Source organism: Lagopus leucura, unplaced genomic scaffold, assembly GCF_019238085.1.
Source record: "Lagopus leucura isolate 7727_CA_CO unplaced genomic scaffold, USGS_WTPT01 178-0_obj-0_obj, whole genome shotgun sequence".
Taxonomy (NCBI): Eukaryota; Metazoa; Chordata; class Aves; order Galliformes; family Phasianidae; genus Lagopus; species Lagopus leucura.
Window position 1 is genome coordinate 25,206 of NW_024966726.1, and position 17,868 is coordinate 43,073.

Genomic DNA, 17,868 nt, shown 5'->3' on the forward strand with positions numbered 1-17,868 from the left:
AGAACAGTTTCTGTTTCCTAAACCATCAATTCCCACTGCTTTGGGGCTGACCCAAATACTGGGCTGAAGAACTAGAAGTAGATAGGACAAGGAAGAAAGAAGAGTAATCAGTCTAGGAAGGACCAAGTCAACAAGTTGAAATCACTGGTTGTTTTAAATCAAGCAAGCAAAATTGCTATGTTCTCATTTGAAAAATGAAAAATAAGGAGATGATGTCTGGATTTAACATACATTTACAAGGATAAAGCAATAGGCCTCTGCTTGTTAGCCCTATTGCTTCATAATCTCTACAGCCTCATCGCCTCTGTGGTGGCCATCTCTGCTAATCTCTGTTAGGTGGATGGTTGGACTGGATGACCTTGTAGATCTTTCCAACCTTGCTGATTCCCTGATTCTGTGATTCTATTTCCCCTCTTGTTCTTTTTTAATCGGACAGAGTAGTTGGCTTTGTAAAAACTTGCAATCCTGCTGTATCAGAGCTCCTCGTGTCTGGGATGTCCACATCTGCCAGACAAGAGCCGAGCCCAGATGGGTTTCACTTCCAGCTCAGAGCATCTGTGCAGGGCAGAGGTCAGTGCTGCCCTGACCCACCACACTGATGGATCTGCATTGCCAAACTCCAGGGCTGGGCATGGCCAAGGCAGCAGCAGGAAAGGTGGGACAGCAATAAAACAAGGAAGAGTGCAGCCACCAGGACATCTCAGCCCACGTCTGTCTTGGCACTGCTAAGCACAGAGCTGACGAAGAAAACTACTCCATGTTTTTAACCTGTGGCTGGGAGGAGATTTGCAGAGGTGGAGCTGAGGCTGGAAGTGCTCTGCATGCGTTGGAGAAGCAGCAGATAAGTCAGCAGGGCCCATCTGCAGCCTGCCAGTATGGGAAGAAAAGAGCTCTGGGCAGCATCCAATTCCCTGCAGCACTGAGTGCCAGAGCCCAGGGCACGTCTTTGGAAACCCTGAGACAGACCCAAACCGTGGGGCAAGAGCTGGAGAAACACAGACAGCAGCAAGTCCTCAAAGCCAGGTGCCTTCACCTCCTGCCCTGAGAGCCTTCATTCAGGACTTCAATCCGTAAATAAAACACAAATCTTCACCGCAGGTCAAGAAAGCTCTTATCCCTTCAGTTTCTTGTGTATTGATCAGAGTAAAGAGCAAGGGAAGCAACAAAACCCGGCGATGGGGAAAATGTTGGGCGTTGGTGTCAGTAAGGAGGAAGGGGTATTGATCACTTCCCAGCAGGTCGTGCTAAAGCTGGCCCCACAAAAGATCTGTTGAAGCCTATTAGCTAAGGCACATCCTGGGGGAAATCCTCTTAGAGCAGTGGAGGTGAGAATGGAGATGATATTACCATTCCCAGGACTGCCAACAGAGAGCAGTGGGGCTGGGAAGGGTGTTAGGAGGTCAGAAGGGCTGTTCCCTTTATTCAGAAGGGAAGTTCAGATACAGCCATGCCATGTGTCACCTGACAGATAGGATGTTCAAACACTGTTAAAGACCTTCTGCGATGAAGAGGCCACAGCCTTTCCAGCCAGTCTGTTCCAAACCAGATTCCTGGCAGTAATCACATCCACTGATGTTTCCCCCATCCGCGATGGATGTGAAGACAAGATTATTCCCTTCTCTGTTACTGCCTGCTATTGTTACTTTTAAACCCACACCTCTGCAGATATACCACACTCATGTGGGACCAGATGGCCTATAGGGATCCCTTCCAACTCAAGCCATTCAGTGCCTCTATGATCCATGTGCGTATGTACCTGTATTTTGGTTATCAACACATCTTGTTACCAGGGCTGCCATGAGCCTGAAAGTGCTTCCAACGTATAAAAGAGCTGCTGGGAGTTGGGCTGTGACAGAAACACATCCATCCCTTCACTTACACCCCGAGCTCTTTGGCGTTCTGGTCCATTCTGGGCAGCCTGGTCTGGTGGTTGTTGACCCTGCACATAGCGGGGTGTTGAAATGAGATGATCATTGTGGTCCTTTTCAACCCAGGCCATTCTGTCATTCTATCATTCTATCATTCTATCATTCTATCATTCTACCATTCTATCATTCTATCATTCTACGATATTTTTTTTTTCCCAAGAAGTTTGCCAACCCCTGCAACATAAGAGCACGGGTTGCAGATGGGGATGCGATCAGGAAAGGACCATCAAGGCACACAGAGCACTTTTCTGCTTCTTTCCTTCATATATCTGTGAGCCAAACCCATTCTCATCCTCCTGTAGAACATCCCTGGGGTTGCTATTATTTCCACCCCCTTCTGCTGAGGTCTCCTCCAGTGCTGGGACCTGGGGAAGATGGCTGGGTATTGACATGCATCGATTTGGGCCATGATGGCTGGCTGTGATGTTCACAGGCTCAGGCTCAGAGCGTCACTGCTGGGGTTACAGGAGCTCCTGTGCAGCTGCTCTGGGGATTATGGGTTGCATTTAAGCATAAAGTGCTCGGCAGTTCTTGGAAGCGAGGAGCCCAGCAGGATTTGTAGGTAATGCCATGGCCTCATAGAAAACACAGCCCTGAGAAAACCTTAACCCTCATTCCTTTGCCTGAGGGACATGGGGTAAGTTGGTTGAGGGCACAACGTGCTGAGTTTGGGTCTGTGCAGGGGAGATCTGGGGCCGGGGGGTAAAATGAGGTGCTGAGCTGAAAGGATCCTCTTTTTGGAAGGGGGAAGTTAAGCACTTTGTAAACGCTTCTGAGAATCCTGACCTCACGTATCTCCCTGCTGGAAGACTCCTATAGCTGTGTGCATGCTCCTGGAGCATGGGGCTGTTCTCTGAGTTCAAAGTACTCCGTGATGTGGAGCTGAATTCCTCCAGCAGCCACACGTACCCTTGGCCATGAGGCTGTTTGCAGCCAGCCGCCGTTCTGTCCTTGCAAACACTCGGATGGAGGTGAAGATAAAAGTACTGCTTGCTTGCCTTTGTTCCTTTTCAATTCTAGGTGATCAAAACAGCCCAGAGCACTGCCTTCCCTGGGGACCAGCCGTGCTTCCATCTTTGTGCAAGCACTTTTTGCTGGGTGTGTGTATGTATTATTGTTCTGTGCACGTGTGATTTTCTGCTCGTGCACAATTTTCTGCATATGTGCTTTCAGCACGTGCATTTTCGGTCTGTAAGTCCCAGTTCATACTGAGCTGCTCATCACAAACACTTGGCCTGCTTTTGGTTCCATGTATCAACATCACCCAGTCCAGTAAATCACAAACCCATTTATCTCAGAGCCATTGCTTTGTACTCCAGATCCAAAACGTTGGCTCGTGATAAGCTGCTGTTACAGAGCTTTCCCCCACTGATGAAGGTGTGCTTCCCACTGAAGGCCTTGTGTGATCTGGAGTGTGGGACCCCCACGTGCCCTGGAGATGTGCTGCTTTAGCAGGTTGCTAGCATGGAATTAGATGGCTCAGTGCCTCCAAGCCATTCAGAGCCAGCTGGGGATGGACGTATCCAGGATTCAGGTTGGGTATTAAGAACAAATCCTTCTCCAAAGAGCAGTCAGGCACAGGCACAGCTGCCCAGGGAGTGGGGGGTCACCATCCCTGGGAGTGTTCCAGAATGATGGGGATGTGGCACTGAGAGACGTGGGCAGTGGGCATGGAGGGGTGGGTTGGGGATCTGAGAGGTCCTTTCCAGCCTTAATGTCTCTAGGATCTACGAGTGGGAATGGTGGTGATGGGCTGACTGTTGGACTTGATCTTGGATGGTCTTTTTCCAGCCTGTAGGTATGATCCCATGAGTGGACATGGTGGGCATGGGTTGATGGTTGGACTCAATATTGGGGGTTTTTTCCAACCTTTGTGAATCTGTGATTCTACGATTCTAAGAGTGGTCGCGGTGCGATGGGTTGGGGTTGGATTTGGGGATCCTAGATGTCTTTTCCAGCCTTAATGATTCAATGAATCAACCATTCTGTGACATGGGCAAGGCCAGGAGGAGACAGAGGCTTAAAAATGAATCAGATGTCCCCAATATGGAGCATGTGGGTCACTGCAGGTTGTTTCTCTGATGGTCATCATAACCTGAACGAGGCAGTCTGCCAAAACCCCGTCTTAGACCGATCCTAAGAGATACCCAAGAGGTCCCCAAATGCTCACCCAAGCTGTCACCCCAAAATGAGGTGCATTTAAAGCTAAAGCAACACAGCGTGCTTAACTGCAGCACTTCCACTGCCCCCTCTGCTGCTGCCCCTTGGTTGGTCTCTAAGTGCTTTGAAAACAAAGTGATGGGTTTCAAATGCTTTTGCAGTTTTATTTCCCTTCTTGGAAAGGAAATGCTGTGTGGTGGAGAGGAGGGACGTTTAACATGCCACATTTGGGATTTCACTGAGCTAAAAGCAGGAAGTCTTTCAGTGAGTGTAAAACCACCCTTTCCCCCCCCCCCTTTTTTTTGCTACACCAAGAGAACTTCCAGCCCCATTCTGGAGCCAGCATGGAAGAGCTGCAGAAGGACAAGCCGTGTTTTGCTTGGCTTTCCTCCTCTTGGGGAATCAGTCCGTATTTCGTATTCATCACTTGTCAGAGGTTTTCTTTTGAGCCTCATGATCTGAACCTGCTAAGTAAGGCAAATCCAGATTAGAGCCTCTCGCAACAGAAATACTGGAGAGATCAGAGGGAGTTGGATGGAGGCAGGTGAGGAGCACCAACTCACTGCACTCCTAAATGTCACCATATTTTCTCATTCAGGGTTGCCGTAGAAGCCCCGGAAGGCTGAAATTTATTACTCTGCCCATATTCAATCTGCAGGGGAGGCACTGAGTGGAGCACTTCTCTTGGGCTCGTTTCTCAAATCAAAGCAGGAAGAGGGAGTGGAATTGCTGCAATTAAACGTGCTCTGTTTCTTTGGGTTTGTTTTGGGGTGACAGCTTGGGTGGCCCTTTGTGCCTCAAACGGAGCCCATCCTGAGCTGCAGGGCCCAAACTCAAACACAGCTGCAGTCTGGGAGGGCTCTGACTGACCCGAGCTCTTGGCTTTCCTTGCTGTTTATCTTGTCTTGTGTTGGAGGAGTTTTAATCCTCCAGACATGTGCCAAAATAGCACAAAAGCTTCTTGTCTTACGGCACTTTGCTCAGAGGCTGCTCTGGTCCTTCAAGAAGTCGAGACCCTGCACTGCTCCGAGCCCCCAGGACGGCACCAAGCAGCAAGGATGCCTGTGAATTATTATTCTCCATGTGCTATTTAACACAAGCCACAGCCACTGGCCTCTCCTGGGCTGTGGAGGTCCCTGAGGAATCAAGGACACGTTCCAGCCTTGGAGATAAAACTGACCTCAAGCGAAGCCAATTATATATAGCCACTGCCCTTCTCTGACCCTTCTCCTCCAGCTCTGTGGTTTGCTGGCTTGGGGTCTCGTGTGTCTCCAACTGCCCCATGAGCCCTCCGACAGCTCCAGTGTCCTTTTCCCCATTTCCTCTTGTGACATTATCCCAGTTACCCATTTTCTGCTTTTTCTATCTGCAGGGGTGGTATAACTGGCTGGGAAGGTGCTGGACCGTCCCATCTCTCAGATAGGTGCTTCTCTGGCATCAGAGGCATCACATAGGTGGATCCATGGGGAAGAGATGGACAGTGGGGGATTCCATCCTTTACTGTGACTGCTCCATCGGGCTGGGGCAAGGTCATGACACTTCTACAGATCCAGCCCTTCCTGCCTGCCCATACCTGCGATCCTTTTCCCTGCCATGAACGACAGTTCACACCCTGCTTCCTCCCCATTTCCTCCATCTCCACAATATCACCATCCAAACACCCATCCAACATCTTCCCAAATCCAACAGTCACTCAATCCACTCCAACCACCCATCCAACATCTCCCCAAATCCCTCAAGCACAGGTAATTGCCCCCCCCCCCCCCCCCCTTCCTTTCCCATTGCATCGAGATCCCAGCTCCTCATCCCTGCCCCCAGAGCCCTCTCCCATCCCCATTGCACCCATCTGTATCCTCAGGGACATCCCCTTCACTCTCCTCCAGCACCAACACCTGCCAGGCTTCTTGCAGAAGTCACAGCAGCATTGATGATAGAAGGACCAGCGCCAGGCAAGGCAGAGGAAAGGACAGGAAAGAAAAATAATGCTTGGGTGCTGACAAACAGCAAAAGAAAACAGCAAAAAAAAAAAAATCAGGGAGAGAATTACTGCTCTTTTTCTGGTGCATAAATCTTCTCCTGCCCTTAATTAAGGACAAAAGAAAAAAATCTATTAATAGAAAACAAGCAAGAAATCATAGCAGGTGACCTGCTGTATTTGCCTGGATTAAGTGGGGGATTACAGGAATGACTAGCGATGTCAATAAGGGCTCTGGACAAATTTTTCCTATTGCTGCTGGCTTTCTGGGAACAGGAGGGATGTGCAGCTGGTCATTCGGGTGGATAACTTCACTGAGGCTGAAGCAGGGAGAAGGTGAAAATCAAAAACCCCACAGTGGTGGTCCTGGCATCACTGGCTCGGGAGCAGAGCTGTGCGTTCAGCTCGTTAAATGCAATTCTGACAGTAGCACAAATCCTGGGATCTCTGACAGCTCCTTGCAGGTGGGAAGGAGAGAGAGAAATGAAGGGAGAGAGGAGAGATGTGATTGTATAAGGGCTCTCTGAGGGTAAAATAAAGCTGATCTGAGCAGATGGCTTCCTGCCACCTAAAACTTCCACGCTGCAAAATCCCATTAAGCGCAGAGTTTAATAAAGTTCTGGATATCAAGGAGCAGCAGCTATTTAAAGCCTTGAGCACCTGCCAAACGTGGCTTTGTGAGCCATATTTCCTGTCCCAGGTCATTTCTCCCATCTCCTGGCCACGCTCTCACCTTAGGAAATGCCATCATTTGTGACACGGGGTCTCAGTGCTGGTGCTGCTGTGGCATTCCAATGGGGGGTCTGAGGTTCCTTATAAGCAGCCTCACACGAGAAGTGATTTTCCCAGCCAAGGTCTTTATATCCCTTCAGATATCTTTGAGGAATCGACTTTTTGCAGCACAAACTTTACCCAGCTAGCCTGGGAAAATGAAACTTGAACTAAATGCAAAGGAAACCATAATTCATGTCTGCCTGGAAATATCTTGAGCAGCCGGCATGGAGACCAGCTGGGAGGTGGGAGCTTTGTGCTGGGGAGTTCCAGTGGTGTGGGGTCAGTCAGGTGGGATCTTGTTGGCTTGTTATCTTCCATGTGTCCTACAGGGAGGAGTGATGGAAACACTGGGAGAACCAAGTCCTTCTCCCCACACTGTGTGGACCATGAATTACCCACACATGAAGCGAAACAATCCCAGAGACAGGGAAAACTTGAAGCTTGATGTCCACAATTCCACCTTCCACAAGCTGCTCTACATAAATTCGAGGTGACTGTCTTCTGGGACATTATATTTGGCTTTGTGTTCCTCAAAGAGCTTTCTCAGCTCTTCTAAGTATTTCTGATGGACTCGATCAACCTCTTCGGCCGATGGTTTGTGCTTCTTCAGCACGGGAATTGGCTTCCCAACTGGAAAACAAGAGCAACCATTAGGTCAGGTCTCCATGGACCTGCACGTGTTAAGCACAGAGATGGAATCCCACCTTTCCATAGATGTGAAGGACGTATTGGTATGAGCAGTCATGGTCTGGGAGACAGCATAGCCAAGGAGGCAGGGAGGTGGAGGTCCATCCCAGTGCAGCTCCTACAGCTTCTCTTAATATCTCAGGTGCTTTTTTCAAGACAAATCCACATAATTTGATTCCAGCCCCTTCCCATCTCCCAGAGCCACCAGCAGTAGGACACTTCTCCTGCTCTGCCCCCTGACTCTAATTGTGTTTGTCAAGCTCAGCATTGTGTAACACTGCTCCTCATCGAACTAATGAGGAGCCCTTCTGATACTGTGCTGCTTGTAAAACCATTGAGTCAATCCAAACAGGCTGTAAAACAATTAGAAGTAATTGCTGCCTGTCAAACCTAATCAGCAGGGTGAGCCCTGACCTTTCCAAACAGCCTCTTTAATTGCATTAATTCAGGCCATCAGCCGTACTGTGGGCCAAGCGTGGAGCTGTTGAAACCAGGTGGAACTTCATCACAACCAACACGTTTCTTTAAATTTGGTCTCCTGTTGTGCATGGTCTTCAATGAAACCAACCTGGCTTGTTTGTGTACAGATAGGCTGGGGCTTGTGCCTGCATCTGGGATGCTGGGCAAATCCTGAATGACTTGTGGGATTGCTTGGAATATTATGGATAATATTATTGGATATGCTTGTGGGATTGGCTTGGAAGTTCAACCTAATGCCATTACAGGGTTTTGTACGACTTGGTTCTGGTGGGACTGAGACTGGATGCGTCTCATGAAGGCAATGGAGCATCTCGACTTGCTCTGGGGCTTTCTCAGCACTATTCAGACCACTTGGGTTCTGCAGGATGACAAAGCCAGAGCTCCAGACTGGTGTATGCAGGGAACCCTGTGTTATCATTTCTCTGTGCCAACCCAAAGGTGCTCCAGTACCACATTCAGCTGAGTGACACATCACAGCTCCCAGAGCTGCCTGGACACTCAGGCAGTCATACCCAATTGCGTTGTTAACTTTTTCCTTCCATCTACAGATGGGGAATTTTTTCTATCTTAAGGAAACATATCCCAGAATCAAGGACCACTTAAAAAACCCTTTTTTTTTAAGCAAAAAAAGGACCACAAAAAGGGCAAGTGAGCAGTGGGAGGTGCTTCATTGCCAGCAAGTTTCCAGCCCATGCTCCTTGCTCCTTGGCTCAGCAGAAAGAAGACACGGCCCAGGGACCATCCTTGACCAGGCTTTGGCCAGGCTTTTGTTGAGGAGGGACTTACTCACGGTGTTGATGGGCCGGCGGTAGGGGACCACCCCAAAGCTGTACTGGAAGATACCTCTTGCGTGGAAGAGGGGCAGGGAGATGCCCATGATCTGCTGGAGCCGGTGCTGGATCCACCGCAGCCATGAGCCCTTGGGGTTGCTCAACTGGTCGTAGAGCTCATTCTCCCCAAAGGAAAAGGCAGGAACCAGTGGGGTGCTGCAGGGAGATGAACACAACGTGTGGCCAGGTCGATCAGTAAGGCCAACCCCAAAACACCCTCACAATCCCCCAGAATTCACCTGGAACATCCTATTGACCAGAGCATCCCTCCCCAGCCACCCTGTAGCCCCATCCTTTGCATCACCCCTGCTTGATGGCCACGCGGACAAATCCCTTCCTGTTCTTCAGCAGCAAGGTGCAGGATCCTGGCCGGGCATCCAAAGCCTCCTGAGACCCACCGACGATGACAGCCAGCAGGTTCCCCCCCTCTGGCCTCTGCAGCACATGGTACGCGCTCTCCTTGTCAGAGGACACAAGGCCTGGGAGGTAGAGAGGAATTAACACTCAGCATCTGTAAAACCTGCCAAGTGAGGCTTATTCCCATTTTCCTTCTTCATCCAGCTCAAGATTGGTGCTCAGTGCTTTATTTTCAGTTTTCCAGCGTTCTGGAAATCTCAGCCCAACTCCTCAGGGTGATGCAGGGCTCATGCAAAGCTCTGCCACATCACAACACTGCAGTTAAGCCCCAGCCACCCCATGAGCTGATTCAGATGGAGAAGTGGGTGAACTCCAAGCCCACCAGTGAGAGACAGAGGCCAGATCTCCCCAGGTCTCTCTGGAGCCCCTTCCCCCCTCTCCATTTAATTTTTACCTCCTCCTTTTCCTTTTTGTTTCCTGTCCTGTCATGTATTGCACAACACCATGAACTACCTTTGGTAGCTGCACTGTTTCAGAATCCAGCACCTATAGATGCCACTCATGAAGGACCCCTTGACCTTCTCAGGCCTCCCCGATGTTTCCCCTCTTTGCTCCCTAAAAACCATTTGATTCACCCTCTCATCCCGCCGCTCATCGGCGCTGCCACCCCGCTTACCTGCGCTCATCAGGTAGTCCCGTAAGAAGGGGACACGGAACCACAAGGAGAGCGTCATCAGGTGTGGGGTGATGCCTGGGAAGATGGTGGAAAACCCTGTTGCCTCTGTGCCGAAATTGATGAAGGCTCCCACCGCCAGGACCCCGTGGGGGTGAAATCCCACCAAGTAGTTCTGCCTAGGGTCCAACTCCGCTGTTTTCACCAGCTGGACAAGAGGAGGGATAAGAGTCAATGCCGTCACCTCAGCGCATGGAGAGTGGGCTATGGAGAACAGGGGGGTTCCCTTGCAGCCATCCCTCCTTCTGCTGGGAAAGATCAACTGCAAGAGCTCAAACGTTGTTCACTGAGATGCATTTCATTGCCTGTTTTTGTATCTCCCTCCATTTCTTGGCCTGAAAATGACATCTCTAATGCTACAGATCTTCATTGTTCTTTATGCTTTATTCTTTATTCATCTTGTGGATCCCTGCAGGCATTCAAGGCCAGGCTGGATGTGGCTCTGGGCAGCCTGGGCTGCTGGTTGGCGACCTGCACACAGCAGGGCTTGGAGCTGGATGAGCGTTGTGCTCCTCTGCAACCCAGGCCATTCTATGATTCTCTGATTCTATGATTTTACAGTCATGCAATGGGATGGGTCCAACCCCACTAACATGGACAGGGACACCTTCCACTAGATTAGATTTCCCAAAGCCCATATTGCTTTCAGCTGCTCTACATGTTGTTAGGAAACAACTTTTAAAACCTCCTCCAGTACATTTTACACTATAGGAAAAAAAAAAAGCAAAAAAATGAGATAACTCCTTATTTAGCCTCTTATAACCACCACAGCCAGAGCCACCCTGGTAGTGATTGTCCTGTCCTGGAACACATCAAGTAATTGAAGAACGCTTAGTATATCATTAGGTGAGAACCTCAGCTTCCAAGGACAAAAAATGATGCATTTCTTTACATTATGGACTACCCTACAACAGGCCAGCAGTTTGAGCCTGTGTTAGTTACCTAAAGAAACATGCAGGTCCATCAGGGAGCAATGGATGTCTGCCCAAGGTTGTTGCAATTTTACCAAGGAGTGAGAAATCATAAAATCATTATGTTGTTTGGAAAAGACCATTAAGACCAACCATCTTGTCTGACTGTCAGCACAACACCACCATGCCCACTGACCACGTTCAGCCTTCAGGGCTGGACAGGATGGACTGCAGCACATGGTTGGCCCTTGAGGGTTGGCTGTTGGGCAAGCCAAAAATCTCAGCCACTTTTGAAAAGTGAGAAGCATTGCTTGGGTGGCCCAACAGGAGAGGAGACATAACAGACAAGATTTGGCCTCTGTGGGTTACACTTGTGATGGCCCAATTGGAATGGAAGGATCAGTGTGACAAGTCAGCCTTGAGCTGTGCCACTGAGGAGATCCTGCAATCCCAATGTCGTACAGACAGGGCATAACCCTGCCAGAAGCATCCAACAGCCAATGCTGATGTCTTTGCAACCTTTAAATCGGGTGCTGAGGATGCTCTCAGCCTCAGGGCTGCCCATTACAAAGCCATCATGGATTTCCAGACAGCTCAAAGCACTTCTGTACAAGGAGAAACAAAGCCCCTGGTGCTTCACCCCATCACTGCCTGAGTGCCCCGCTTCTGTCCAAGTGCAGGGAGCAGCTAATGGGGCATTTGTTTTCCTAGAAGCACCCAGCGCCCTGAGTTCTACTTTACTTCTTGACATCATGGCTCATTTCCCACCTGTCCTGAAGCACTGTTGACTGTACACATGTGCCCATTCAAGCGCCTGCTCCTAATGAGAGGAAGAGACAAACAAAAGTCCATCACCACCCAAGTGCAAGAAGAGGGGCAGATGGCTGAACTGCTGAGCCCCTGCCACGATTTGCTCTGTTTTTGAGCAATCTCAGCTTGCATCAATGTAACCTGCATTTATCTTCAGTTTCCAAACAACCTTTCATCTCTGAATAATTTATAAGCAGGGTGAGATGCTGGGATGCGTCACAAGCCACTAAATCTCCTCAAGTGTGAGAAGGGAGGGTGGCAGCAGCCTGAGCACCTGGCTGCACCCCGTGGTTGTGCCACCCTCCTTGCTAATGAAAACTGGACTTGGGCAAGCACCCAGCCCTGCAATCTGCTCCCAGCCATGCTAGGACACCTCCCATCCCTAAAAACCTTCCCTAGGAGATGCTGCTTGCTGCTCACCTCAGTGAAAGGGGATGGAAAATCAGTGTCCAGTGGAGCTTACAGGAGGAACTGCTTCTGATACCCGATTCCTTGTACATCTAAGTGGCCTCAGAGCCACTAACATCTGGAGTCCTACCAATTGTAGTTGGGTCTGAATTGGGCCACATCCATGTGTTTTGTGGCTCAATCATGAGTTAAGTATCCAGAGCCCTGCTTTAAATTGAGGATAACTTTTCTGAAAGTGTGCTCAGGTGCTCGAATGGGCTGCCCAGGGAGGTGGTGGAGTCACCGACCTCAGAGGAGTCCAAGGAACATTTGGACGTTGTGTTGAGGGATATGGTTTAGTGAGAACCATTGGTGATGGGTGGATGGTCGGACTGGATGATCTGGTAGGTTTTTTCCAACCTTGGTCATTCTATGTTCTATAACAACTGGATGGTAGGAGCCCTGATGTTCAAGGTTTGATGGCCTGGTCAAGGTGGAACTGTCCCCTGCAGCAGCAATCACATCTTAATCACAGAATCACAGAATCACAGAACCGTAGGGGTTGGAAGGGACCTCCAGAGATCATCAACCCCCTGCCAAAGCAGTTCCCTACAGCAGGTCTCACAGGTCGGCATCCAGGCAGGTCTTGAACATCTCCAGAGAAGGAGACTCCCCCACCTCCCTGGGCAGCCTGTTCCAGTGCTCTGTCACCCTCACTGTAAAGAAGTTCCTTCACACATTGGTGCAGAACTTCCTATGCTGCAGTTTCCGGCCATTTCCCCTTGTCCTGTCTCCACTCACCACTGAAAAGAGTCCGGCCTCGCCATTCAGCCCCCCACACCTTAGATATTTATAGATCTGGATCAGGTCCCCTCTCAGTCGTCTCTTCTCAAGGCTGAACAGACCCAGTTCACTCAGCCTTTCCTCATAGCAGAGATGCTCCAGGCCCTTCACCATCTTTGTGGCCCTGCGCTGGACTCTTTCCAAGAGATCCCTGTCTTTTTTGTACTGGGGAGCCCAGAACTGGACGCAGTGCTGCAGATGAGGCCTCACCAGGGCAGAGTAGAGGGGGAGGATCACCTCCCTCGACCTGCTGGCCACGCTCTTTGCAATGCACCCCAGGATGCCATTGGCCCTCTTGGCCACAAGGGCACACTGCTGGCTCATGGCAACCTGTCATCCACCAGGACACCCAGGTCCCTCTCTGCAGAGCTCCCCTCCAGCAGCTCATCCCCCAACCTGTACTGGTGCATGCAATTATTCCTCCCCAGATGCAAGACTCTACACTTGCTTTTGTTAAACCTCATCCGGTTTTTAAACCTCATCTGTTTTTTTTTTTGCCCAGTTTAATGACATTGCTGAAGTATTTGCCTCTTTCAGCTTTGCAAAGGAAGGGAGAGAGGGTCCCTGTCTTTGTCGCAGGGCTCACAATTTGGCCAGAGCCTACAGAGAAACCATTTCCTTGCAAAAGACCAGGAAGGAAATCTGTAGCAGAGAAGAAACTTGGGTAAATTATCTTAAGCCATAGCTCAGTCTCTGGATGCTAAACCACCCTTCTTCTGGAAACACTCGAACACAGCAACTCCATCCATCCGTCTGGGTTGTCCCCACTGTTTGTTCTCTCCTTCCCCTCCTCCTGGCAGCGTCTGCACAGCAAGCTGTTCCCAGGCAGCCAGGAAAGTTAACACCTGGCAGCACCCAGCCCAGGCTCCGCACTGCAGCCCCGCAGTGCGTCATGGGGTTGAGGTGCAAGGGGTGGATCTCGTTCCTCCTGGCTTGACTGGGTTGTCACCTCTGCTCCTACTGAAGGGCATCTACTGCTCTGCTTTTTCTGGGCGAGTTGAACATTAATCACTGTCAAAGGACTTGAGGGTCCAGCCAAGCCGGTCCGTGTGTAAACACAGAAAGGAGACAAATTCTTGTCCTGAAGTTTTTCTTGGTAAGGCAAGACGAGTTTCTCAAGTTACAGGGGTGACAAATTAATGCACGGGACCTTCATCCCCAAAACAGAGAACTCTTATCAGCTTGGGGTCATGCACTCCAAGCTGAGCCATGGGTGTGTTGGCTTGAATGGCTTCCCCTTGTCGTGGCTGGGATGCTGGCTTGTGTCTTGTCTGCTGACAGCAGCCCTGACCCCTTGTCAGTGTGTTGTGAGTCCTGGTGGCGGGGCAGAAAGCCATTTAGATCCCAGATAGGGGGTTATCATGGCCCTCCCAGCTCATAAATTTGAACTTGAAGGGTGAGGTCTACTTTATTCTTTCTTGGATGTAATTGCTGAAGATGTTCAGTGCTCTTGATTGTATTATTGACTGTAAAAAGCTCCCCCTACTTTATCTACTTAAAAGCGGGTCCAGAACATGGGAAAGATCCTGTCCCCCATCTCTGGTGAGATTTGCTCCATGCATGGTCACCATCCATGTTAGGGAAATGCACACACAGACTTTTAGGGGCTCTAATAAGAGACCATGTACTGGTGAGGATCTCAAGCAAATTCAGTTTTAAACTGAATTAGCTAAACCACATTAACATCACAAGTAGATGCTCTCAGCTGGAATTAAAGTGGCCTTCATTCGTTATTTGTTTTGTTTTTCATTTCATTTTGCAACTGAATTAAGTGAATTAGGGCTTCCAAGGGACTGTATCAGCACAGGATTTCAGCACTGGTTTAATGAGGCTGTTTTAATTTCACCTTTTGAGATGTGGCTGGGGTTTTTGGTTATCACATGTGTGCTGGACGGTCTTGCCCCAAACTATAGGAAAAGGGAGGAAGGGTGATTCCCCATGTGAAACTGGTGCAAAAGTGCTCGAAGGAAGCAAAAGTGTGTTTTACATCAGCATATCCTTGGGTCAGATCAACACCTAGCCCCCAGCTGGCCTTGTCTGTAGGGCTGGAGAGATCTAAAAGCAGTTATGTGGCGAAATGGATGGAATCAGGTAGAGGTGAGCTTGGTCAATGCACAGAGCTTGCTGTGCCAGCAGGCAGATGGGCAGATCGCCATGTCATCACATCCTAAGGGACAGAGGAGCATGTGGTGGAGACAGGGATTGGCCAGGAAAGCTGGTCAGAAAACCTGTACCTTCTTCATTTAGTCTCCCAAACTGAATTGCTATTGTGTTCCTATCACTCTCTGGCTCCAAACTCACTTCCAATGATGTTATGCTCAATAGTCTGCTCTCAAGTAGGATAAACTTCTGTTCAGTTTCACCCTAAGCAGATCCTCAGGTCCCTGGCTTTCCACCCAAGCACCACCAAATTGCATCTCGTGCAGGAAGAAGCATGCAGTCAGGTCCTCTATGGGATGACAGCAACCAAGGAGCAAGCCCCAGGAAGAAAAAATGGTACCAAAGAGAAGTCAGCACATCACCTAAGGGTGGTGGGAGAAAAAGGGAAAAGCAAACATCCGAGTGCCAGCAGCTCCTCAGGAAAAATGGGTTTCTGTTCTCAGCAATGGAAAGAGTCTGAGAAAATGTCCCTGGGCACTGGTGCTTTCTCCAGGTGCCACAATAGTGAATGCACTTGAGGGCAGAAAAGGGAGGTCCAAGTCACAGCGCAAGGGAGCTCTTCAGAAGATGGGAGAGAGTTGTTTTTGTGTCACTGGGCTGTATGCTGCTTTTGCCTGAACAATCCTTCTTCTCTCCTCTAGCCAACAGAAGGAAGCAAAATGAACAGCCAGAAGTACTGGCAACCAGAAATGATGTTTAACGTCATGGGCCAAAGCACAAGGTCCCCAGTCACAAACAGTACTATTCTGCTGTGAAAAGGAAGAAAATACTCCTGGGAGGGCTTGGTTCGTGTGCACTTGGACCACTCCACTCTACAATGCCCTGTGCTGACCCAGAACCACGGCACACACAAATAACCCCCGTCACAGTTTATGCAATTGTGAGAATGAATGAGCTCCTAGGGAACTGCTGAGTCTCCAGTGACACGTTTTGGTTAAGCTAGCAAGAAAAAGAAACCCAGTAAGAGCCCAAGGGCAATGCAAGAGGTTGGGACTCTGCCAGTTGCTATAGATAACAACATCCAACCAGCACTTACAGAACCACAGGGTCATTAAGGTTGGAGAAGACCATTAAGATCATCTAGCCCAACCATGGAGCCCTCAAGAATAACCCCAAGGGTGACAAAAAGTGTCCTGTGCCTCTTCAAGAGGGGACAACAGTGCCTTGAGGACTACAGGAACCTTCTACACACACAGACATTTTTCAGGTTGCCCTGAATAAAGCTGGTGAGGTGATGCCTGCTGGGCTGCCCTGATGGGTGACAGCACCTGAAGGCAGCATTTGTTGAAGGCCTTCCCCTTAGGCATGTCCATGGTGCTCCTCAGCTGAGATTACCAGAGCACCGTGGCTGCAGGAGGAAGGCTGGTGAACAGCAGTGAAGATGTGCTATTTCTTGGCCACAGGGGATACTCGTAGAGCCACAGAATCATGAACATTGGAAAAGACCACCAAGGTCATCAACCCATCAGTGATGGAGGAATTCTAATGCTGGGTGTGTTCCCACCATGCTGATAATGGATGCTCCTCTGGTGGAGAAGGATGTATGAGAGAGGAGGTACGAGTTTGGGCAGAGACCTGGCAGACTAATTACTGGCTGTTCGTTGAACACAGCTCCAAAATCTCTCTCAGAGGTACCACCAGCCCCAGCAGACATTGTGGAATATCTGCTCAACCATTGGCTGCCCAGAGAGATTTGCTGTGCATTTCTGGGGATATCAACCCCGCTTCTAAAGCCCAGGTGAGCTCAGCGTAGTTTGCAGGCCTATCATGGTCATGTGAAAATGAAGATGAGAATGACTGAAATACAGGGGGAAAAAAAACCTTCCTGGAAAAGATGCTCCTGGGAAAATGCCTGGGATCCCAGTGCTCATCCACCTTTCACAGTCACGCAAACTCACTCGGGTCCTGGCAATCCCCTAATTAAACTAAGGGCAAAAGCAAAGAGCAAAGCAATTGTGCACGACTGGGATCAGCAGAGGGTGCTCCTCGCACATGCTGGGAGCCCGAGCGCTCCTGCGTGGCAGATCCCCGCTGCAGCAAAGTGCAAATTCACTCTGCCTAGATCTCCCCTCTCATTGCTTCTGCAGCAGCCAACATGCCCAGGGATCCCATAGGAGCAGCATTTCAATCCCTTTCCTGAAATACCCAAGGGCAGAGCAGTGCAGGCGGCTCTTGCTGCCTCCCCACCTCCCAGCACTGACGCTTGACCACAACGAGTTTGCAGCGGGGATCCGGGAGGATTAGGAGCCACATTTAATCTTCCCAGAATAACTAATCCTCCAGAGCTGAACAAACTCAATCTACACACAAATGCAGCCCGTGGTGCTGGATCCATGTCCCCCAAATCCATGTCCCCATTTACCTCTGTGCTGGTTGGGATTTTGGGCAAGCAGGAGCATGTAGCTCAGACCAAAGCTCAGCTCAGTTCTGCTCCTTGAGAGATTACAGGATGGCTAAAGCAATATTTGCAGTGCTTAACATCTGTGCTGTTAGGAACAAATCATTTCCCATTCCCAAATAATTTATTCGAGCCCATGCTCAAAGGATATGAAATGAAATGCCTTTCAAGCAAGGGAAATGTGTGACTTCTCCCAGAGCAGCACGGAAAAGGCTGCTCCAAACCCTCCCTGTGCACCCCAGTATGCTGCAAGCAAAACCAGTAGCTATGCTCCCTCTGCTGGTTTTTCTGCCTGGCAGTGCCAGCTGGTAGGAAGTCATAGAGTCAGAATTAGGTTGGAAAAAATCACTGAGAACATCCAATCCAACCATCAACCCATGCCCAACCATCAACTCAACCCCAGCCATCAACCCATGCCCAACCATCAGCCCATGC

General features: G+C 49.7%; 1 protein-coding gene across 1 annotated transcript in view; it reads right to left on the minus strand.

The window, feature by feature from the left end:
* Positions 1 to 7,277: 7,277 nt before the first annotated feature.
* Positions 7,278 to 17,868, minus strand: part of MOGAT2 (monoacylglycerol O-acyltransferase 2) — a gene marked incomplete at its 5' end in the record, with an annotated part of 12,587 nt that continues 1,996 nt past the window's right edge. Inside the window, 4 exons of the mRNA XM_042893401.1 lie at positions 7,278 to 7,467; positions 8,791 to 8,990; positions 9,139 to 9,313; positions 9,868 to 10,072. Of these exons, the coding sequence (XP_042749335.1) occupies positions 7,313 to 7,467; positions 8,791 to 8,990; positions 9,139 to 9,313; positions 9,868 to 10,072 (735 nt within the window). The remainder of the gene's footprint in view (positions 7,468 to 8,790; positions 8,991 to 9,138; positions 9,314 to 9,867; positions 10,073 to 17,868) is intronic.